At 37.8% G+C, this 25,643-nt stretch overlaps 1 protein-coding gene across 3 annotated transcripts in view; it reads right to left on the bottom strand.

The window, feature by feature from the left end:
* Window positions 1–25,643, bottom strand: part of CYP20A1 (cytochrome P450 family 20 subfamily A member 1) — a 75,725-nt gene that overhangs the window by 20,774 nt on the left and 29,308 nt on the right. For all 3 annotated transcript variants that reach the window (XM_040475906.1, XM_040475907.1, XM_040475908.1), the window contains 5 exons: window positions 17,110–17,277; window positions 13,468–13,546; window positions 8,433–8,548; window positions 7,338–7,392; window positions 4,310–4,430 (listed from right to left, as the gene is read on the bottom strand). In XM_040475906.1, coding sequence (XP_040331840.1) covers window positions 4,310–4,430; window positions 7,338–7,392; window positions 8,433–8,548; window positions 13,468–13,546; window positions 17,110–17,277 — 539 coding nt within the window. The remainder of the gene's footprint in view (window positions 1–4,309; window positions 4,431–7,337; window positions 7,393–8,432; window positions 8,549–13,467; window positions 13,547–17,109; window positions 17,278–25,643) is intronic.

Raw genomic sequence — 25,643 nt, 5'->3', positions numbered from 1 at the left:
GAGATCATGACCTGAGCCAAAGTCGGATGTTTAACCAACTGAGCCACCCAGGCACCCCTATAGCAACTTTTTTCTTACTTGACAGATCAGCAAAGATGAAATAGAATGACATTAGACAATACTAATAAAAAATGGGGAAAAGAGGGGTGTCTGGGTGGCTCAGTGGGTTGACTTTCGCTCAGGTCATGATCTCAGGGTTCATGAATTCAAGCCCCATATCAGGCTCACTACTATCAGTGCAGAGCCTACTCAGGATCATCTTTCTTCCTCTCTCTCTCTGCCCCTCCCTGGCTTGCGCTCTCTCTCAAAAATAAATATGTTTTTTAAATGGGGAAAAGACATTTATATCCAGTTGTTGGAAATATAAATTGGTACACCCTTTCTGAAGGATAATTTGGCAATGTATAGAAATACTAAGTGTACAACACAATTAGAATAAAAGCTAAAATGTATTGAAATCTTATCATAAGCCAGTTCTATTAAATATTCTCTATGCACCATCTCACTTAATCCTTATTTAAACCTCATGGATGCTATTATTATTTTATTTATTTTTTTATTTATTTTTTTTTCAACGTTTATTTATTTTTGGGACAGAGAGAGACAGAGCATGAACAGGGGAGGGGCAGAGAGAGAGAGAGGGAGACACAGAATCAGAAACAGGCTCCAGGCTCTGAGCCATCAGCCCAGAGCCCGACGCGGGGCTCGAACTCACGGACCGCGAGATCGTGACCTGGCTGAAGTCGGACGCTTAACCGACTGCGCCACCCAGGCGCCCAGCTATTATTATTTTAATTTTACAGATTTTTAGAAATGAGGCAATTTTTTTTTAGTTTTTTTGATTTTTTTTTTATTGAGAGAGAGAGAGAGAGAGACAGAGTGCAAGGGAGGGGCAGAGAGAGAGGGAGACACAGAATCCAAAGCAGGCTCCAGGCTCTGAGCTGTCAGCAAAGAGCGCAATGTGGGGCTGGAACCCATAAACCACAGATCATGACCTGAGCCGAAGTGGGATGCCCAACAGACTGAGCCACCCAGGCGACCCATAAAATGAGGCAATTATTTAAGATCAACACAGCAGGGAAGTGGTGTCAACAGAATTCAAACCTAGGTCTGTCTTAGTCCACAGCCCCTTATCGTAAATACTATGTTACTGTATATATCCTTCAATAATAATCTCACTTCTAGGACTTTATTAATAGAAACAATTGGAAATATTAACAAAAATACAAGTGTAGGAAAGTTGGCTGTTTATAATGTCTAAAAACAACAAAAACAAAGGAGCCAAATCCTTCCTTTCCTCTTTGAACAAGTATTTATTAGGTACCTACTACATTAGAAGCACCATGTTAGATACTGAACTACAACAGTGAACAAGACAGATACCCACAAAGGGAATCAAAGTCTAGTTGGTAGGGAAAGAGAAGGAGGTAGGGAAAGAGAAGGATGACAATTTAAAAAGCATACTAATGGTTATGATAAAGGAAGTTCAGGGATTTGGATAACATATGGCATAGCAGGAGCACCTAACTAAAGAAAGGACTTTGCAGAGAAATAAGCATTTTAGGCTGAGACCTGCTGGAAAAAAAAAAAAAAAAAAAAAAAAAAAAAAAAAGGCGTTAGCTAGAAGACAAAGGAAGAGGGAATCTAGACAAAGGAGTAGTCTGCAAAAGCCAGAAGATAAGAAAGACTACTGCAGCTTTGCAGAAACAAAAGAATGTTAGTATAGCTAAATCCTAGATATGAAAAGGTACAAATAATAAGAGAAAAGATGGGAGAAGAATACAAAGCCCAGCTCTTAGAATGCCTCATAAGCTACACTGGTGAGTTTAAATGTTATCTTAGGGGCAACCAGAAGTCACTGAAGGCTTTTAAATTAGGGAGTCATCTGCCCAGATGCTGACTCCCTAGGTATAGAAAAATCACTAGCACAGTAATTCTCAACATTAGAATTATCTGAGAAGCTTTTGAAAACTGATGCCTGGAGATTGTTGGTATAGAATTGGTCCTAGGTTATCTGTATGTTTAAAGCACCCAGTGTTTACAGTGTGTAGTCACAGCCTCCAGTAGCAACTTGGAAAATGGACTGGAGGGGACCAAGATCCAAGGCTGTTGAAATATCCCACGCAAGTTGATGGTGGTCTGAATAGAGTGGGGGCGATGAAAAGAATTAAAATCAAACTTCCAACTAAAATATGTTTGGAAAGTACAAACAACAAACCTAATAACTGATTGGATGTGGTGGAGTTATACATATATAAAAACACTGTCCATAAAATATTTAGAGAAAAAATTAAATTTACAGAAGATTTATATTTTAAAATATTTTGAAATTTTTTATTTTAAATATATATGTATATATGCACAGAAAAAGCTGGAAAAATAGTAAAAATAGTTAACAGTTGTTATCTCTTAAGGGTACACTTACAAAAAACCTTCACCTTCTACTTCATACACTTCTGTATTATAAAAACTTCAAAAGACAATTATGTATTACTTTCAAAATGAAAGGTTATGAGGAGCCTAGATGGCTCAGTAAGTTAAGCGTGTGACTTCAGCTCAGGTCATGATCTCATGGTTCGTGAGTTCGAGCCCCACATTGGGCTCTGGGCCGACAGCTCAGAGCCTGGAGCCTCCTTTGGATTCTGGGTCTGCCCCTCTCTCTGCCCCTTCTCCCCTTGCACTCTCTCTCTTACTCCCTCAGAAATAAATAAACATCAAAAAATTAAAAAAAATAAAATGAAAGGGTTAAATTTAAGGTAATAAAACTTCCAACATTTTGAAGAATTTGTAAGATAAGTCTCCCTATCTTCTTTTCTATAGTTAAAAGAGGTAAATACAAAGGTAGGGTTGGTCACCTGCTATCCAGACTCAGACTTCAACACCTCAAGCAGTCACAGTTGTTATTAAAAAAAAATCTTTTTAGGAGCGCCTGGGTGGCTCAGTCAGTTGAGCGACCGACTTCGGCTCAGGTCATGATCTCACAGTTCATGAGTTCGAGCCCGCAATGGGCTCTATGCTGACAGCTCAGAGCCTAGAGCCTGGAGCCTGCTTCTGTTTCTGTGTCTCCCTCTCTCTCTGCCCCTAACCCACTCACATTCTGTCTCTGTCTCTCTCAAAAATAAATAAACATTAAAACAAATTTTTTTAATCTTTTTAATTAAGGTATTATTTACATATAAAAATTCATCTATCTCACCTGTACAATTTAATGAACTTTAGTCATTGTGTATAACTGTCAACCACAACCACAAGCAAAATACAGAACAGTTCCCTCACCCTAAAAACTTTTCTCATTCTCCCTCCTAGTTGATCCCCTCCCGATTCCTGGCCCCAGACAACCACTGATCTACTTTCTATCACTACAGTTTTTTCCTTTTCCTAGAATTTCACCTTAATGAAATCATATTGTATGCACACTGTATGTGTTTGACTTCTTTCACTTAATAGAATGACATTTATCCACATTGTTGTATATATATTATATATTTTTTTACTACTTGGTAATATTTCAAGATAACACAATTTGTCTATTTACCAGTTGATCAACATCTGGACTGCTTCTACTTTTTGCTATCATGAATAACATTGCTGTTAAATTGGCATAAAGTTCTCTGTGTGGACATAGTTTTTCGTTTCTCTTGGGTAAATGCCTTGGGGAATTTTGGGGCTATATGGTTAAGTGTATGTTTAACTGCCACATTGTTTTCCAACAGGACTGTACCATTTTGCATTCCCATCACTAAGGTTCCACTTATTTGAACATCAATGATACTATTTTATACAGTTTAATGTAAAGGTTTCCCAGAACTACCTTATGGTTTTTATTTTTGTTTTATTTAAGAGAGAGAGTGTGAGCGGGGGAGAGAGGCAGAGGGAAAGAGAGAGAATCACAAGTGGGCTCCACACCGAGTGTTGAGCCAAAATCAAAAGTTGGATGCTCGACTGAGCCACCCAGGCACCCCTATCTTATGATTTTAAAGAGCAAATTAAATTATCTAAGTCCTATAAAAATATATACCTTTCCCAGATATTATCATTAGCTTTAAATAAGCTGGTTAAACTTATTAGTGAGAATAAGAAGTTCGTGAGTTCAAGCTCTGCGTTGCTCTGTGCTGACAGCTCAGAGCCTGGAGCCTGCTTCAGATTCTGTGTCTCCCTCTCTCTGTGTCCCTTCTCAGCTCACACTCACACTCTCTCTCTCTCAAAAATAATAAACATTAAAAAAATTAAAAAATTAAAAAAAAAAGATAGTTAAACCAATTCAAATTTACCTTTTAATCATCTCTTCTTCTTTTTATTGTATTCTTACCTGAGCTGCTCAATTTTCTCTGGAGTAATGGGATCCTTCCCCAAAACTTGGTCTATCTCTTCATAAAGTTTTTTCTGAACCTCTTCAGAGGTGGTTAAAAAACAGATTGCCCAGGTGCACACTAAGTAAAAATTTATATTAATAGCAATGAAAATAGCTAACTCATAGTTTGGGTACTATTATTATTTTGTTCCTGTATTTTCCTTTTTTTCTGATAGGCAAGATACCTACCAAAAAATAAAACAAGATTATTCACAGGATTTGTACTTCATTGAACAGAACACAAATATTTATAGAACATTCCTAAAGAGATAGTACAATCTGGAAAATTTCTTTCTTAAAAACTGGCAAGTAACTGAAGCCAAAAATGCATTTTAACTTAAGTAAAAATAGTAATGATAATAAATAAACTTCACATCTGAAGGAGTGTTAAATGCTGACAACTGTAACGGACTGTCTGGTTCATCCAACTTTGTGTAATAAAAATACTGATTTATCAGTTCACAGAGGAACCCTAATGAAATGATTCATACAAATCAAAGTAGCAGGAGATTTACCTATAAATCAATACTCTAAATTTTTACTTGTAATGGTAGATACAATGGCTCAAGAATTGGTACCAGTTATTGCTTAGGACAGTGGTTGGTTCTCAAGGTTCTTAAAAACCACCTGGGAATTGATTGATAGCACAACCCCACATTTCGCAGATTCTGATTCAACAGGTTTAGGAGAGTCCACGCATCTATACTTCCAACAAATAACAATTATTTTGATGAACACCAAGATTGGAAGATTATTAAACTTATGGACTTATTTTTGCTTAAAATGGTTTATAGATTATTCACTGAGAAAATGAGAAGATAAGAAAATTACATGATGAACATAAAACAGAGGTAATAAGAGTAGTTATATTTCCTTTAGAAATCCACTGGGATTACAAACTATTCAAAGAATGGAACCATTCAGATACATAGTACCTTTTGCCCTAGATTATGCTTGAGATGACTCGATCTATACTACTTTTCTATGTCAAGTACTTTAAAAAATGCATTAAGTAGTTTCTACCTCCACTTATTAATTATCTCTTTCTTTAACTAAGGGCTGTCTTAAATTTGTTTCAAAGTTACTTTTTTTTAAATGTTTGCTTTATTCACATATTATCCAATTCCGATTCCTGAAAGGACGTACTCACTTTCTAAGTGTTATTACCATTAAAATTTATAGCTGCCTGGTACTCAATTATTTTTTTTTTTTACTCACATCCAGAGTTTATAAAAGGCACATGAGTAACTGCCTGTCCTTAGCTTTTTCCTACAAAAACTTTTTTATTAGGGCTTTTGAGTGAACTACAGAATTTGTATTTCACAAGTGACATGAAAACTTGTACAGACAGTGCATAATATGTATGCATTTTTACAATATATAGTAATATACATTAAAAGAGTACAAGGATATGCATACAGTAGGTACTCATATACCCCACTTTACTGTATCATCACTTAAAATATAATTATATAAGCTTAATAATCTCAAACATTGGTTCTTTTGTAGAACTCCATCAAAAAGTATGACTGAGCACAACTTAAATGTAAGATTTTAAGTCACTGAATGTTCTTTAATTATGATACTGAACCAAAGACACAACTGTATATTTGAGAGATACCTAGGAGGTCATCTAGAGCTAAACTCTTATTTTAGAAAAGGGAAAAATGTAAAGGCAAGTATCTTGCTCAAAGCTAATTAGTAGTAGAGGAAGGACTTTAAAGTTTCCTACTATCTTGACTCTCAAAAACTTTAGAGATACCTTAAAAAATAACCAACCCATGTGCAAACAAACAGTGAGTGATAGGCTAAAATCCCCCCTAAAAACTGCAATACCATTAAAACATTAACTTGACTTTGGAAATGGTCACTTATTGTGTTCTGTATCCAGAGCACAACCAATTTAGATTTTTTTGAAGGTCTTTAGCAAAGATATATTTTAATATAGTAAATTTTTTTAATGTTTATTTTTAGTTTTGAGAGAAAGTGTGAGTAGAGAGAGAGAACTCATGAACAGGAGAAGGGAAGAGAGAAAGGGAGAGGCAGGGAGGGGGGAGGGGCAGAGGATCCAAAGCAGGCTCCATGCTGAGGGCAGAGAGCCCCAGGGGGGCTCAGGATGTAGGGCTCAGGCTGGAACCCAGGAACCCTGAGATCATGGCCTGAGGTCAGATGCTTAACTGACTAAGCCACCCAGGTGCCCCTAATGCAGTAAATTTTTAAAACAAGTTAAGTACTTTTAAAAAAAGTTCAATACATTATTTTTGACACATTTGACCTAAATTCCACAACTCTAGATGTCAAAAATTTTATAAGGAAGAAAAATGTATGGGAAGTTTACAGTTTGAATCATTGTTTTTAAAAAAAGTTGTAAGTGAAATCCTTCAAATATATAATTTTTTTTCTATTTCAAACTGTTATTTTAGTATTTCCTTTAACATTTTATACTAGTATATTTTTAGAAACATACACAGATTTTTATAAACACCATATGAATTAATGGTACTCTGCTAAACTAAAATACAGTAAGGAAACATAGAAACATATCACACATTTTAGAATTTTAAGTAAAAATCACCTTCAATTCTACCAAGAGAGGAGTTCTTTTAAATTGTGATCTCTGTGGCCTATATCCTCTGTTGGTAGACCTTAATAAGAGCAAACTGGATTGGAGTCAAAGAGAAAAGCCGCAGCAGGAAATTGAAAATCTCACTGCTCTGGTTGGAAAAGTGTCAATAGCAGTTCATTTTAAAGGCACTAACTAGAATTCACAATCCATAAACTGTGTCAAGAAATTTATGGCAATGTTCAGAGGTGGCATAGAGCACCTGGGGTTAAAAAAAAAAAAAAGGCAGCTGTGTGAATCAAGCCTTTCAAACAAGAATAAAGAAGAAAAGAGACAGGAAATTATAAAGAGGTCTTGCAAACAATGTTTCTTTTGTTTTATCCCTGTGTATAATATCTCTCAAAAAAATCAGTTTATACTTACATTTTGCAGTTATTATGCAACTGGCCAGAGAAAATATCATACTGTCTTCAAGGATCTAGGAAAGAAAACTAAGTTTAGAAAGTGTAAAATGTTTAAGGTGGCCTCTATTAGATCCTATTAAAATAATGTGTAGTATAGAATTCAGGTCAAGGAAAGGAAAAAAAAGTCTATTATTTCTTTACAATGTTTTCACTTAAAAAAAGTCTAATGTAAAAACCAATCTAAATACTGTATTGATTTTTTGATGCAATAAACATTTATCAGTAATATCACTGGCTCATGATATGTTTTTTTGCAAATATCACTGGCTCAATCCTATCTTTCTGGCTTGGCCCGATGCAGCAGCAAAGCCTCAAGAACAATGGAGAAGTTGCCATTGTCCTTGGAGCCTTATTCAATTTCTGCACCCATACACATACCCAGCAAACCATTCTATCTCTGAAATTTGCATGCATAGAGTGGGCAGAAGATTCCTATAAACAACAGGTGTGGACTCTTGTTCTTTGCCTGACAACACCACATAGTGGTATGCTGGGGGTAACAGAGGCACCCTGGGAACAAGCCAAGCTGCTATATCTAGTCATTTAGGTAGAGCAGCTTGGCTGATAAAGACTTCTATAAGTCCACGGGGCACCTGTGTGGCTCAGTTGGTTGGGTATCCGACTTCAGCTCAGGTCATGACCTCACAGACCATGAGTTCGAGCCCCGCATCAGGCTATGTGCTGACAGCTCGTGGCCTGGAGCCTGATTCGGATTCTGTGTCTTCCTCTCTCTCTGCCCCTCCCCTACTTGTGCTCTTCTCTCTCTCTCAAAAATAAACTTAAAAAAAAAAAGACTTATACAAGTCCTCCTCTTTTATGATAGAAGAATTTTGATTCAGTATTTGCTTACTCAATATTAATTAATATACAGCTGATTCAAAGATCTAAATACCTGTACTAACATGAGACTAAAATACCTATACTATTTATAGATGATGTACAATAAAAGAGAAGCCACTAAATTTTAGGAGGGAATCTGGATTAAAGTGAATAAAAAACATACTATACATGTGTGATTATCATTTATTTGATAAACACTGAACAATTACATCACCTGCTGGTCATTAAGGTTCCCTTGTACTAAGGAGTCAATGAAAACATGTTGACTGAAGTTCCTTCCTTTTCGTTCTTTTATGATTTTCTTTAAGATATATTCCAGTTGCATAAGAGCTTAGAGAAGAAATCCAAAAAAATTTAGAATATAAACATTTTTAAAGACTGAACATTTTTTTTAAATTTTTTTTCAATGTTTATTTATTTTTGGGACAGAGAGAGACAGAGCATGAATGGGGGAAGGGCAAAGAGAGAGGGAGACACAGAATCGGAAACAGGCTCCAGGCTCTGACCCATCAGCCCAGAGCCTGACGCGGGGCTCGAACTCACGCACCGCGAGATCGTGACCTGGCTGAAGTCGGACGCTTAACCGACTGCGCCACCCAGGCGCCCCAAGACTGAACATTTTTTAATACTTTTGTACACTGTTGCTATGTGCAAAACAAAGCTTTCAAAAGTAAAAGAGGTGTAACCGACAATTTTTAAAAAGCGAATTTATGCTTAAATTCATGAACTTTCTTTTCCTTATTTTTTGCTAAATTTTACATATAAAAAGCTGTTTAAAGCATGTAGGTACAATTTAAGGAATAATTATAAAGCAAACACCCATAACAGCACCACCTACATCAAGAAGTAGAACTAATGCCAGCACTTGGGAGGCCTCCACACACGTAAACCTCTCCTATGATATTATCTACTTTCCTTCTAAATTCTGTCTTTTTAACTCCATTCCTCTCCCACATCAGGCATTTAGGAACAGAAACAGATGTAAAATAATCAGAAAAGTAGATTTATGAAACCAGAAGGATACAGAATAAATAACTGATATCCAACAGTCAAAATTATCCCGAAGTCATTGCTCAGTCTCCATCTTACTTGACCCATCACAGGATTTGATGATGTTGATCACATAGCCTCCAGGTGTAAAATTTTCATTTGAATCTTGGGGTTCCAATGTTCTCCTGGACTCCATACTTATCCTACCTTGTTGCCTGCTCATTCTGTCTCCTTTTGTTGATTCCTTCTCTTGAATTTCTTAATGATATAATGTCCAAGGTCAGGACCGAGTTTTTGGACCTCTTCTCTTTTACTATTACATTCTTTACCTTGATGGTCACTAGTCTCAAGGCTTTAAATACAAGCTATTGACTGAACACTCACAAATTTATATTTATAGTCAGGAACTCTTTCCCCTTAACTCCAGACTCACGTATCTAACAACCAACTTATTAACCTCTCCACTTAGATGTCTGAAGCATATTAAACATAATATATACACAAATGAACTCTTGATTTTTCCCCACCAAAACTCGATCGTCCTACAGTCTGCCCCCTCTCCTTCATTCTCCAACTACTTCATTCTCCAACTACTCAGGCCTAAAACCTTGGTGTCACCTTCTCCCTTATACCACACAACTAATCTGTCAGTTAATGCTGGTGTTCTACCTCCAAAATACAGAATTATTCTCCCTTACTATTTTTTTTTAATTCTATATTTTCTGTTGCCTGCCACCTAGTCCAATCCACATTATTTCTCTTGCCTGTTTCATTGCAATAGCCCCTGAATTAGTCCCTGCTTCTGCTCTAGGTGCCTATAATCCACCACAGCAGCCAGAATGACCCTTTAAAAACATAACCCAGATTGGGGTGCCTGGCTGGCTTAGGTGGTAGAGCATGCAACTCTTGATTTTAGAGTTATAAACTCAAGCCCCACGTTGGATGTGGAGATTACTTAAAAATAAAATCTCTGGGTGCCCCTGGGTGGCTCAGTTGGTTAACTGTCTGACTCTTAATTTCAGCTCAGGTCATAATCTCATGGTTCATGGGAATGAGCCTCACATTAGGCTCTGTGGTGACAGTGCAGAGCCTGCTTGGGATTCTCTCTCTTTCTCTCTCTCAAAATAAATAAACATTAAGAAACAGTAAAATAAAGTAAGATCTTCAATAAAATAAAATAAAATAAAATAAAATAAAATAAAATAAAATAAAATAAAATAAAATCTTTAAGGAAAAAAAGCAAACATAACTCAGACTATAACTGTTCAAAACCTTCCAGTGGCTTCCTATCTCATAGTAACAACCTAGTTTACAATGATCTATAATTCTGACAAAACCTGTTCCTCTCCCCAATCTTTCCGGTCTCATCTCCTTCTATTCCTTTTCTGACTGTCTCCTCTCCAGCCACAAAGTTCCCTGTACACCAAATAAACCAGAATCCCACCTCAAGGACTTTGTAATTACTTTCCCTCTACATGGAATCTCCTTCCTTTGGATATGGAGATATTCACATGGAGATCTGCATCGCCTGGTTTCCAGTGTTAGCTCATAAGTCACCTAATCTTAGTGAGGCCTTTCCTAATAACTAACCCTATTCAAAATTGCAACCTTCTCATCCCTGGCACGCCCTATTCCCCCTCCTGATTTAATTGTCTCCATAGCACTTTTCATCTTTTAACACACTATTCGGTTTACTTATTTAAAATTATTGGGGGTGCCTGGGTGGCTCAGTCAGTTAAGCATCTGAACTTCAGTTCAAGTCATGACCTCACTCATGGTTCGTGAGTTCAAGCCCTGCATCAGGATCCGTGTTGACAGCGTGGAGCCTGGAGACTGGTTCAGATTCTGTGTCTCCCTCTCTCCCGGACCCTGCCCCGCTCTCTCTCAAAAATAAATAAACGTTAAAAGAAAAAATTTTTAAATACATAAAGTAAAATAAAATAAAATAAAGTAAAATAAAGTAAAATAAAATAAAATGAAATAAAATAATTGGCTGCCTCTTCCCACTAGAATGTGGAGCCACAAGGACAGGAATTGTTTGTTCTGTTCATGGACATCTCCCCAGCACCAAAATCATACCAGAATATTACAGATACTCAGTAAATAGTTATAGAGTGACATGAATGTAACACATTAGTGATTAATATGAGAAATTATTAACACTGTACTGCAATGGTTCCCAACTTTGCTATAGATAAGAATCACCTAGGAAGCTTTTTCTAAAAAATCGTAAAGTACAAGTCACACCTCATACCAATTAAATCCGAATGTTTAGGAATGGAAGCCTGGCTTCAATATATATATATTGAATATATATATTGAATATATATATTGAAAATATATATATATATTTATTTATTTTTAAATAGTTGTTTGTTTGTTTGTTTTTAGTGATCTCTACACACAGTGTGGGGCTGGAACTCATGACCTCGAGATCAAGAGCCATATCTCTGCCGACTGAGCTAGCACCCCTTATATTTTTTTAAAGATTCAATGTTTAGCAAAGTTTGGGAACTATTTCTGTACGTTCTCAAACCTACAGGTACATCAAAATAACCCAGAAAGCTTTCATAAAAATATCTGATGCCCAGGGCACCTCTCTCTCAGACTCCAAATAAACTGGCTTAGGGTAGGGCCTGATCTTCACTTTTGTGTCTTAAGTTCCCAAAGTGATTTTAATGTATAGACCAGGTTGGAAATTACTCACTTGAACAAAGGATGCACTGATCCAGCCATGGGATCCCAGTCACATAAACCAACACAGACTCATTTTCAATAAAAGCTCATACTTTATTTATGCCAATGTTACAACCCAAGTAACGCATCATGTTAGACAATCTACTTTTATTTAGAATCAAAGAATGTAAATTATTTTAATTTTGTATAAATTGAACCAATATTTGTGAAATACTTTTTTTTATTAAAGGGTATGAATCCTAATGCATCCATCAAGATAATCACAATGATACTGAAAACCAGAGTATAGAAAATATGTCTGTTAAATTGGCTTTTGGGGGCTTATGTTGGACCTCAAAGGAATCACTAGAATGGTAAGCCCCATGAGGGCAGAGATTTTTGTCTCCTTCACACAAAATAATGCCTCAATAACATTTGTTGAAAAGAATGAAGGAAGAGAGGCACTTAGCTGGCTCAGTCAGCAGAGCATGGGACTCTTGATCTCAGGGTTATGAGTTCAAGCCCCATGGTTGGGTGTAGAGATTGCTTAAAAAATAAAACCTTTAGAAATAAAAGAAAGAAAGAGAAGGTAGGAAGAGACTCCTGGGAAGCAACACTATTATATATGAAAAATAATCCATTTTTTCAATACAGCCCATGTACTTTAATTTACCCTACTTTCAAAAAAAGAACCAAAGCAGCTGAAAATAAAGGCATTAAAGTATTACAATCATAGGGGCACCTGGGTGGCTCAGTCGGTTGAGCGTCCAGCTTTGGCTCAGGTCATGATCTCGCGGTTTGTGAGTTCAAACCCTGCATCGGGCTCTGTACTGACAGTTCAGAGCCTGGAGCCTGCTTCAGATTCTGTGTCTCCCTCTCGCTGTGCCCCTCCCCTGCTTGTGCTCTGTCTGTCTGTCTCTCAAAGATAAGTAAACATTAAAAAAAATTTTTTTAAGTATTACAACCATAAAATTACTGACAGAAAATAAAAGGGAGAATAATTTTGTGCAGCTTTCATAAATTAAAATTGTTATTTTTCTGTGCAAATTTTATAAAGTTATAACCAATGCCCAACAATTTTAAAAATATTTTTACTCAACGTTATAATAGCAAGACTTTTTACATAGCTACATTTTTTACAAAAAATCTATACAACATTTAAGTTGATATTATTTCCTTAGTAATTCCTACATTGTTGGACATCTAGATTGTTTCTCGTTTTCTACTTAGCACTACAAAGCACTACAAAAAAATATTCATGATTTTTTCTTCTTTTAGATAATTTCATTTATTATTTATGACTTTAATATGTATTATCAAATTGCTTTCCCAGGACTGTACCCTTACATTTTCCTATAGGCTATACCAACCTCATTCTACAGTGAGTACTAGAGCTTTGTTTACTGATTCACTGCTTTTTCCTCTTTTGTTAAAGAAAAACCTTTAATATAGGAAACACAGGAGAAAAATATAAAGAGAGAAAATATAAATGACCTATAATCTCATGATTCAGAGACAACCTTATTAAAATTGGGGCACATATCCTTTTGTCCTTACTATAATTTAAGAGTAGTAAAACTTACCATCTTCATATTGTTTTTTCCGAGTTATACTTTTATCAAGTGATCCATCTAAAAAGCCTTTTCCAATTTCAGACCAAACCTGAAAATAGAAAAACATACCTATTATCTTAATAAAGTACATTTTCTAAAGAATGACACGCAATCTAAGCTAATAATTGAGGATTTCGTATCTTACCAACAGATCTGATAATTAAGCTCTCCCTTTTAAAATTGGGCTAATCGGGGCACCTGGGTGGCTCAGTCAGTTAAGCATGCAACTCTGGATCTTGGCTCAGGTCATGATCTCACGGTTTATGAGTTTGAGCCCTGCATCCGGCTCTGTGCTGACAATGTGGAGCCTGTTTGGGATCCTCTCACTCTCTGCCTCTCCCTCTCTCTCAAAATAAATAAACACTTAAAAAAAAAATTTTTTTTTTTTTTAAATAAAAGTGGGCCAGTCATTCACTCCAGAGTCTCTGAAGATAGAGTTCAAATATATTTTAATAATTTCAGGGGCGCCTGGGTGGCGCAGTCGGTTAAGCGTCCGACTTCAGCCAGGTCACGATCTCGCGGTCCGTGAGTTCGAGCCCCGCGTCGGGCTCTGGGCTGATGGCTCGGAGCCTGGAGCCTGTTTCCGATTCTGTGTCTCCCTCTCTCTCTGCCCCTCCCCGTTCATGCTCTGTCTCTCTCTGTCCCAAAAATAAATAAACGTTGAAAAAAAAAATTAAAAATAAAAAAAAATAAAAAAAAAATAATAATTTCAGTCAAGGCACTTTAAAACTAATTACAGTTAAAAAGTAAAAGTTCGTTGGGGCTCCTGGGTGGCTCAGTCGGTTAAGTGATGACTCTTAATTTCAGCTCAGGGCATGATCTCACAGTTCATGGGTTTGAGCCCCATGCTGGGTTCTATGCTGTCAGTGTGGAGCCTGGAGCCAGCTTGGGATTCTCTGTCTCTCTCTGTCTCTCTGCCCTTTCCTTGATTGCACTCACTCTCATTCTCTCTCTCTCAAAAATAAATAAATATTAAAAAAATAATTAAGTAAAATAAAAAAATGTAATGTCAAAAAACAAAGAAAAGGTGAGGAACTATTCCACATTAAAGAGGTCTGGCCACGGGGTGCCTGGGTGGCTCAGTCGCTTGAACATCCGACTTCAGCTCAAGTCACGATCTCATGGTCCGTGAGTTCGAGCCCCGCATCGGGCTCTGGGCTGATGGCTCAGAGCCTGGAGCCTGCTTCCAGTTCTGTGTCTCCCTCTCTCTCTGGCCCTCTCCTAGCTCACACACTCTCTCTCTCTCTCAAAAATAAATAAACATAAAAAAAAAAAAAGAAATTTGAATATGGGCTGTGGAGAACAGTATTATATGAATGTTCAATTTCCCAAGTTTGAAAACTATGTTGTTGCTATATAAGAGAATATCCTTGTGTTTAGGAAATACAGACTGGAGTATTTAGGGGGAAAAAAGACAAAATGTCCACTTTTTTTCTCAAATGGTTTCAGTAATGGTTCGAAAGAGGTAGGTAATGAATTACAAAAGCAAATGGGGCAAAATGTAAACAACTGGTGAACCTGGGTAAAAGATATATGGGAATTCCTTACACTAGTTGCAACTAGTTTCTGTAAGTTTTAAATTATTTCTATTTTAAAGTTATAAGGAAAGAATGAAAAAGGAAGAAAAAGAAAATATCAGCATGAAAACATACTAGAAATAACAGGTCACCGTATAAGTAACAGTGGAGGTCTCTTAAAAACTGCTGTCTTACATGGGGTACCTGGGTGGCTCAGTCATTGGGATACTGACCTAAGCTCAGGTCATGATCTTGCAGTTCGTGGGTTTGAGCCCCGCATCAGGCTCTGTGCTGGCAGCTCGGAGCCTGAAGCCTGCTTCAAATTCTGTGTCTCCATCTCTCTGCCCACCCTGTGCTCATGCTCTGTCTCTCTCTCTATCAAAAATAAATTAACACTGGGGCGCCTGGGTGGCACAGTCGGTTAAGCGTCCGACTTCAGCCAGGTCACGATCTCGCGGTGCGTGAGTTCGAGCCCCTCTTCGGGCTCTGGGCTGATGGCTCAGAGCCTGGAGCCTGTTTCCGATTCTGTGTCTCCCTCTCTCTCTGCCCCTCCCCCGTTCATGCTCTGTCTCTCTCTGTCCCACAAATAAATAAACGTTGAAAAAAAAAATTAAAAAAAAAATAAATAAATAAAATAAATTAACATTAAAAGAAAAAAATTTTTAAAAAAATGTTGTCTTGTCAATATGAAAAAAAATCAGACAAAAATAACTGAGTCAAAAATTGTTTCTTCATTAAAATATGAAAACATTTTAGGAATTCCTTAATCAATTTATTTTGACTGGGTATACAAACTAGTTTACTCCAGGAAGTGGAATTTAGAGTGATTTTTCTACTTTTATTTTTACACTCCTATGTGGATGTTTCATAAAAATGTGTGTGTGTGTGTGTGTGTGTGTGTATATGTATATATATATATACATATATATATACATAAATATAATATACACATATATTTTTCTTTTTGAGAGAAAGCAAGTGCGAGCAGGGGAGAGGGGCAGAGGGAGAGAGAGAGAGAGGAACCTAAACATGCTCCAAGCTCAACATGGAGCCCGATGTGGGGTTCGATCCCATGACCCTGGGATCATGACATGAGGTGAAATCAAGGGTCGGATGCTCAACCAACTGAACCAGGCGCCCTAAGAAACATACATTTTTTAGTCATCAGGCATAAAAATTAAACCATTTTAATGGGAAGAAGCATATTAAATAACAGGGAATCAAACCACAGTTCCTAGTGATTTTTGTTTAAAAAAATTTTTTTAAATGTTTATTTACTTTTGAGAGACAGAGTGTGATCGGGGAAGGGGCAGAGACAGAGGGAGACACAGAATCCGAAGCAGGCTCCAAGCTCTGAGCTGTCAGCACAGAGCCCGATGGGGGCTTGAACCCATGAACCGCGAGATCATGACCTGAGCTGAAGTTGGATGCTCAACCGACTGAGCGACCCAGGTGCCCCTCTAGTGATTTTTGTTTTAAACACATTATCCCAGTTATTTAACCAAAATGTTTTTATATATTTGAATAAAATAAGGAATAATTAATTTCTCAGAGACCCAAAATGTGGCCAATGACCTAAGTATGATTTGAATTGAATAAATTAATTTAATATTGGGATTAAACACATGAATGCTGAAATTGATAAAAATACAGAAGAAAATAAATTCCATATGTGAATCTAGAAAAAAACACAAAATAAATCATTTTTAGACTGAATTAGTCTTTCTTCAAATCATATTCATTTCATTTTAATGCTCTACTGGCTTTAATTTCTTTCTATATGGGACATAGTCTAGTTCTATTAAAGTTTTTCTCTTTATTCTAGAATTCAGTATCATTTTATAACATTCTTCTAAGTATTAAAAGGAAATTTCTTTAGTCACCCACTTTTTACATTTCAAAAAGTAACTGCTGAAAAAAAGTAATTTTTACATTTTTGAAAAATACAATTATCTTTGCTTGCATTGTTGATTTAGCCCCAAACGGAAATTCTATACTACAGGATGTGACATCTTTTTCTTGAGAGGCAAAGTCTACATTATTCAACTATCCAATTTGATTGAAAGAATAATTTTAAATTTGGCCCTAGACTTACTGTGCCATGATTCTTCTGAAAGTGAATGACTTCCTGGTCATCTTCAAATGTACTACCCATCACCATCTGTGTAACAGACTTCATAGCAAAACCAAGCATATGCTGGCAGAGGGGTACATGCTGCGAATCTGGGTAGGAGAGCCATTTATCTAATAATTCTTCTGAAAGCTGGAAGAGAACAGAAAACCACAATGATTTACTATTTCTTCTTGCTAGAAAAATTCAGCAAGTAGATTAATTTCACAGTGCAACTCTGTAATCAAAGTAAACATTCAAGTGTTTATTTCAACTGTCAGGCAACTTTGGCTCCACCTGTAATTATATCTTCAAGGATTCAGGTTCAGATTCTGTCAAAGGGTTGATTTGCAAAACAAAACAAAACAACCACCACAATAATAAAAAGAGAAAATATAAATTACAAATTCAAGAGCTGGTAGAACCTTAAGCCTAATCTTAGTCTCTAATTAAAAATAGTAAAGGTTCATCACAGAATGCCTGTGATAAATATATGAATATGTAAAACCTTAGACATGCGCCAGTGACAGAAACCTCTCATAGTCTCTTTGTCATTCCTTCATTCAAAAATATTTATTAAATCCCTTGTGGAATAAAAACAATGGGTAGTAAATAGATCAAAAGCTTTGGAGTAGAAAAACCTTGGTGTTACTTCAGGCTCTATCTCTTAGAAGCATTGTGGCTTTGAGCAATTTGCTTAACTTTTCCAAGGTTCAGGTGTCTCAACCATTATATATGGATGACATCTACCTTGAATGGCTGCTGTGATATGGTAATTATAACCACATCATATAATGCAGGAAGAGTTTTTGTAAGGTAATATACATGAATTTAAGTTCCTTTCCCACATGAAATTCATGAAAGTTTTGTCACAGTATAAAGGATTAAAATTAAATGTGAGAAATAAAATAAATGCTTAAAATGAAAAGATTAGCACTACGTAGGTTTATACCAACTTAAAGTAACATATCTGGAGTACTTTTTTTTTGAGAAAGGGAAGGGAAGCTTTAATGATTCCATAGTATCAAGATTAACAAATATACCTTTTTTAAAGTTTACTTTGAGACAGCACACATGTATGTGAAAGCAGGGGAGGAGCAGAGAGAGAGAGGGAGAGAATCCCAAGCAGGATCCACACTATTAGTGCAGAACCCAACTCGGGGCTCAATCCCACAAACCACAAGATCATAACCTGAGCCTAAATTAAGATCAAACTCAACTGACTGAGCCAACTGGGTGCCCCAAATATACTTTAAAAATCTCTTTGAGATGGGTGAAGATGAAGAAAACAGGAAGATAATTATTAAAACAGAGCTACATTATTAAAAAATAAATTTCAGGGGCGCCTGGGTGGCTCAGTTAAGTGTCCAACTTCAGCTCAGGTTGTGATCTCATGGTGCATTAGTTGGAACCTCACATCAGGCTCACTGCTGTCAATGCACAGCCTGCTTGGGATTTTCATTCTCCCCCCACCCCTCTGCCCCTCCCTTGCTTATGTCTTTTCTCTCTCTCAAAATACATAAAAACTTAAAAAAAAATTTTAATTAATTTCATGTTATGGACAAAATAATCTCAGATACTTTAAAAACTTAGAATTCTACAGTTATTACTCAAGTTTACATAACTTCATACTAAAAGATGAAAAAAGGGGCACCTGGGTGGCTCAACTGGTCAAAGGTCCAAATTCAGCTCAGGTCATGATCGTGCAGTCTGTGAGTTCGAGCCCTGCATCAGGCTCTGCACTGACAGCTCAGAGCCTGGAGTCTGCTTCAGATTCTGTGCCTCCCTCTCCTTCTCTGCCCCTCCCCCATTCACATTTGATCTCTCTTTCTCTCTCTCAAAAATAAATAAACATTTTAAAAATTAAAAAAAAAAAATAAAAGGTGAAAAAAGATTTTGGAAACAAACCATTAAAGTGACAATATTTCTAGGTAGAACTGGAAGAGCTAATGTAAGTTTGACTTATGGGTAATTATAGAAGTTTCAAACGTGAAAACTAAATATTAGGGGTAAAAAAGCTTTCTTATAGATTGAGTGCCTGGGTGGCTCAGTCAGTTGAACATCTAGCTCTTGGTTTCAGCTCAGGTCATGATCTTACAGTTTCTGGGATCGAGACCCATGTCAGCCTCTGTGCTGACAGATTGGAGCCTGCTTGGGTTTCTCTCTCTCTCTCTGACTCTCCCCTGCTTGTGCGCACTCTCTCTCACAAAATAAATAAATATAAAAACATTTTTTTAAAAGTTTTGTGGAAAAAATAAAACATATTAATAGATATAAGATAAACCAGTAAGATTTCCTTTGTCTAAACATGAAAGTTTTTTTCCTTCAGAAAACATTATTTTCCTTAGTATGCATGAGATTTTGTCTCAAAACAATTCTAGTACAACTATATAACTTGCAAACATCTCAGCTTCATGCACAGAACTGGGAAACCTAACTGTGTGTTAAGTGTTCACCCACTCAGACTACAATGCCAGACTGCACCTTTTTCATCACTCCATCTACTCCTAAATAAGTCATCAGGCCCAATGCCATGTGACAAAACTACAACCTCATCATTTACAATCTTAGTGTTGAGGTATTTGTTTGAATTTATTCCAAGTATCATATGTCAATGCTGAGCCTTTACTTTGATTCTTACATTCATTTTAATTTTTTAATAAAATGTATTTATTTATTTTGAAGGAAAGAGAGTGAAAGCAAGTGAGCATGAGTGTGGGAAGGGCAGAAAGGGAGAAAGAGAGAATCCCAAGGAGGCTCTGCACTATTACTGCAGAGCCTGATGCGGGGTTCAAACTCACAAACTGCAAGATCATGACCAGAGCCAAAATCAAGAATCTGATGCTTAACCGACTGAGCCACCCAGGCACCCCGATCCTTGCATTTAAAGAATTTACAGGGCGCCTGGGTGGCTCAGTTGGTTCAGTATCGACTTCGGCTCAGGTCATGATCTAACGGCTCATGAGTTCAACCCTCGAATCCTCTCTCTGTGGTCAGCACAGAGTCCGCTTCAGATCTTCTGTCCCTCTCTCTTTGTCCCTACCCTGCTTGCGCTCGCTCTCTCAAAAATAAATAAAAAACATTAAAAAGAAAAAAAAGCCACCAATAGGATTCCAAACTCTTAAATCATAATAAAGTAGAATTTACTTTGGTATTAACAGTGAATTCCATTTATTTATTTTTCCATTTAATCTTGAAAATGCTTACACTCTGTTTAACCATTAAGTATGTCTTTTTTCCACTAATTTGAAATACCACTCACTCTTTATATACTGGATTCACACATGAACTTGGGACTTTTTCTGGACATTGTCTATTTTGTTGACTACACATATGCCACTACCATAACTTTGAAAATTTATTTTATGTTTATAATGTGTCCTATTATTATTTTCTTTCAAAATGTTCCAGAAGAATGACTTCCAGAATGGTGGAGTGAGGGCCTTGTTGATATTGTTCTTCCTCTAAAACAATGCTAACACATGCACACCAATGAAACAATAAAAATCAATCATTTCAGCACGGTGGCAATTAACCAGGATCCAGTGCCCACTGAGAAGTATCTAGTCAACAAAAACCACAGAACCTCAGTAGGACAGTGGGGTCTGTGATGCTTTAAAAAAAAAAAAAAATTAACGTTTATTCATTTTTGAGAGAGACAGAGCATGAGTGGAGGATGGGTAAAGAGAGAGGGAGACACAGAATCTGAAGCAGGCTCCAGGCTCCAAGCTGCAGCACAGAGCCTGATGTGGGGCTCGAACTCATGGAACGAGAGATCATGAGCTGAGCTAAAGTCAGACACTTAACGGACTGAGCTACCCAGCTGCCCCTGTGATGTTTTAAGTTAAGGTTATTTCCATCTCTCTTCTCTCTCCAGCTCAGTAGTAGCATGGTAGCCAAAAGCCAACAGCATTGCAGACAACACAGAAACCTGACATCTTTGGAGTGTTATTAAAGCGTGATCACCACTGGTTATCAAATGGTCACTGAAAATGGGGTAGGGAATCCCAAGACTCTCTCCTTCTCCAAAAGCAAGTAATGGGCTGGCCCAAACTCAGAATCAGCTTCCAAAAAACTCTACAACACAGTCAAAAACACAGCAGCCAGGGGAAAGCCTGGTGAAGAAAGAAGCTGCTACTTTGCGGTAAGCACTGTGGCATTTTAAACAACCTTCCTACCATCTCCAAACCCCAGACAGGCAACAGCTATGACAACAGCAGTCCACATTCCTGCTACAGAGTGCTAGGAAGCAATACAGGCATTATTCTCAAAGAACTGTAGTTGTGAGTCTCAATCTGCCTGGCAGCTCCCATCAAGGACTGATGCAAAGGCTTTCCTTTATTTTGCACAACTCTACATTCTCAGAGTGTTCCTAGGACACATTCTTGGGTAGTTTGTGCTGAAAACATTTAAAGGCACAGGTATTGGCCACAACAGCTGGAGCAAGAAACCACATTTGAGACAAGCAAGTAACAGACTAAGAAGCCTGGGAAGGAAGTGGTTAGGAGAGGAGATAAATGTGGGAATAAGATCTTTTGAAAGTTTCTGCATATACCAGGATTATTAAGAAAGCCATGCACATGCCAAAGAGCAGGATATATGCTCAGAGAAGGCTGGAGAAGAGTAAACTTTCACAGCTGACAGGTCTTTTGGCTCCATACAAGTAGGAAGTGAAAGCTGAAGTGGATTTATAAAAGGCCCAGATAAATGTTAAAGGAGGGCCCAAATGCAAAGCCAATCTACAAATACTGGAAGAGTTTTTGTTTCTGTTTTGTTTTTAAATGGCTTCATGCCCAGTGTGGCACCTGTCTTGAGGCTTGAACTAATGACCATGGGATCAAGACCTGAGCTGAGATCAAGAGTCTGATGCTATACCAGCTGAGGCACCCCAGTGCCCAAGAGTTTTTTTCTTTTTACTTTTCTTCTTTTCTTTTGTCAAGTGTTTAAGGTAAATCTGTCAACACCAGCTGACCATTAAGCTAACAGAACAGATGCTTCCAGTGGCCATACATGAGAAGAATACAGACCTTACAAAAACAGGAAAGGCACTAAATAAGCAAACAGCAACACTGCACAACAAACAGCAAGAAGAACCTCTGAGGAAGGTAAAGAATCTGATTTTGAGGGAGGAGTTAAGATGGTGAAGTAAGGGGACCGGGATTTCCCTTGTCCCTCAAACACAGCTGTAATGAGGTCAGATCACTTCGAACACCCAGGAAATCAATTTGTGGAGTTGCACAAGGATCTCCACAGGTGGAAGGAGACAGCTTGGCAGGATCAACGTGCGTGTGTGTGTGAACTGGCAGAGATAAAACGGAGTAGGCAGGGAAGGGAGGGAACCCCTTCTGTGGAGAGACAAAAGGGAGAGAAAGTGAGAGGGTTTTGGTATCAACTTAGCACAAGAGGAAAACCTCTCCAGACCACGGACTAGGGAGTGAGAAATACATAGAGTGCCAGTTTCTATTTTGCAAACAGCCTTAGGAGCTGAAACTCAGAGGTAGCAAAATGTGCGACTTTCTTTCGACTTTCTCCAGATGGAATCTGCTACCCTATGTGCATACCTGGGTGGGTAGAGAGCCAGCCCCTGGGCTCTGTAGCGATCTCAGGGACACACTGGGAGAGAACAGTCCCCTTCCTCAAGTACTGTGGGAAGAGGGTTTATTGCCTCCCCACGGACAAAAGAGGCCTTTTATCAGCTGACTGAGGGGTGCTACACCAGAACATGGTCTGAGTGGTACAGGGCCCTTTAAGACATCAGGTTTTGAATCCCAGGCTGAGCACCTAGAAGACACAGGATTACTGTGGAGCAGGGCAAACTGAACCTGTGCTATTCTTTGAGGGCTGCTTGAACAGTGTGGTTTGAGACATCCAGTCCAGGGAAGAGAGACTGGGGTGTCTCCATTTTTCTCCCCAATACCAATACAGTGGGACTTTGGAGAGCATCACAGCAACCCCCAGTGGAGGCAGGACCTACTTACACCAAACCCCACCCCTCCATGCCTGGCAACAGCTTATCCACTAGAGGATGACTAACTGACCCAAGGCAGCAGGCATCTCCTCCAGACAAGCGCAACCACCGGTTCCCCCACCACCCTTTTCTGTTTTTTTTTAAGGGTTACTTCAATTAACAAATCAAAGTGCACTTGGTTGAAGGTCCAAACACTCCACTACTACAAGCAAGGAGGAGCTTTGCAGAGGACTGACCAGTGCAATAGAGCAGCCAAAACACAACAGAGTGCACGCAACACACTCCAGAAACATTTCTGAAGTGCCAGGCCCTGGACAGTGTATGACCCCTTTTTAATATAGTGGTACTTGCAGGTGCAGAACACGTAACAAGCTATGAAAACACATAAAAGACAGAAACCTAACCAAAATGATGAAATGGAAGAACTCTCCTTAAAAGAAGAAAATTCAGGAAGAAATGGCAGCCAGAGAATTGCTCAAAACAAATATAAACAATATTTCTGAACAAGAATTTACAATAACAGTCATAAGACTAATAGGTGGGCTTGAGAAAAGCATAGAAGACAGCAGAGAAATTATATCTGCAGAGGTTAAAGATCTACGAACTAGTCACAATGAATTAAGAAATGCTACAAATGAGATGCAAAATAAACTAGATACAGTGACAGCAAGTAAAGAAGAAGCAGAGCAGAAAACAGGTGAAACAAAAGACAAAATTATGGAAAATGATGAAGCTGAAAAAAGAGGGAAAGGAAATTACTAGATCACAGGGGAGAATTAGAGAGCAAAGTGATTCTATGAAATGAAACAGTGTCTGTATCATAGGAGTTCCAGAAGAAGAAGGGCAAGAGAAAGGGGCAGAAGGTTTATTTGAACAAATTATACCTGAGAACTTCCCTAATCTGCGGAAGGAAACAGGCATCCATGAGGCACACTGAACTCCCTTCAAAATCAACAAAACAAAAACAACACATCAACACCACAACATATTATAGTGAAACTGGCAAAACACAAAGATAAAGAGAGGATTCTGAAAGTAGCTAGGGAAAAATGGTCCTTAACTTTACAGGGGTAGACACATAAGGATGGTAGCAGAACTGTCCACTGAAACTTGGCAGACCAGAAGGGAGTGGCAGGAAATATTCAATGTGATGAATAGGAAAAACATGCAGCTAAGAATCCTTTATCCAGGAAGGCTGTCACTCAGAATAGGAGAGAGAAAGGCTTTCCCAGACAAACAAAAACTAAAGGAGTTCATGACCACTAAACCAGCCCTGCAGGTGATCTGAAGAGGGATTCTGTGAGTGGAAAGCAGCAAAGACTACAAAGGACCAGAGACATCACCACAAACATGAAACCTACAGATAACACAATAGCACTAAATCCATAACTTTCAATAATCACTCTGAATGTAAATGGACTAAATGACCCAATCAAAAGTCAAAGAGTATCAGAATGGATAAAAAACAAGATCCATCTATATGCTTCCTACAAGAGACTCATTTTACACCTGAGGACACCACAGATTGAAAGTGAGGGGATGGATGGGACACCTGGGTGGCTCAGTTGGTTAAGTGTCAGACTTCAGCTCAGGTCATGATCTCATGGTTCATGGGTTCAAGCCCTGCATTGGAGTTCTGTGTCTCCTTCTCTCTCTCCCCCTCCACCACTCATGCTCTGTCTCTCAGAAATAAACATTAAAAAAAAAAAAAGAAGAAGAAGAAGGAAAGAAAGTGAGGGGATGGAGAACTGTCTATCATGCTACTGGACGTCAAAAGAAAGCCAGAGCAGCCATACTTGTATCAGACAAACTAGATTTTAAAACAAAGACTATAACAAGACATGAAGAATGGCATTATTACATATATGTGTGTGTGTGTGTGTGTGTGTGTGTGTGTATAAAATTATACATATAATTAATTGGTCTATCCATCAAGAAGAGTTAACAATTGTAAATGTTTATGCCCCCAATGTGGAGGCACCCAAATATATATATCAATTAGTCACAAACATAAACAAATGTATAGATAATAATACCGTGATTGTAGGGGACTTTAATGCTCCACTTATAGCAATGGACATGTCATCTAGGTAGAAAATCAATAAGGAAACAATAGCTTTGAATTACACACTGGACCAGAAGAACTTAACAGGTATATTCAGAACTTTTCATCCTAAAGCAGCAAAATACACATTCTTCTTGAGTGCACATGGAACATTCTCCAAAAGAGATCACGTACTAGGTCACAAAAGGCCCTCAACAACTATAAAAGGATTGAGATCATACCATGCATATTTTTCAGATCACAACATTATCAAACTTGAAATCAACCACAATAAAAAATTTGGAAAGCCCCCATATACAGGGAGGTTGAAGAATATCCTATTAAAGAATGAATGGGTCAACCAGGAAATTAAAGAAGAACTTAAAAATATATGGAAGCAAATGAAAATGAAAACACAACAGTCCAAATCTTTTGGGATGGAGCAAAGGCAGTCCTAAGAGGAAAATACATTGCAATTCAGGCCTATCTCAAGAAGCAAGAAAGATC

This window comes from Herpailurus yagouaroundi, unplaced genomic scaffold, assembly GCF_014898765.1.
Source record: "Herpailurus yagouaroundi ecotype Mexico unplaced genomic scaffold, PumYag 140, whole genome shotgun sequence".
Taxonomy (NCBI): Eukaryota; Metazoa; Chordata; class Mammalia; order Carnivora; family Felidae; genus Herpailurus; species Herpailurus yagouaroundi.
The sequence above is the reverse complement of the archived record's forward strand: the minus strand, read 5'-3'. Positions and strand labels throughout refer to the sequence as shown.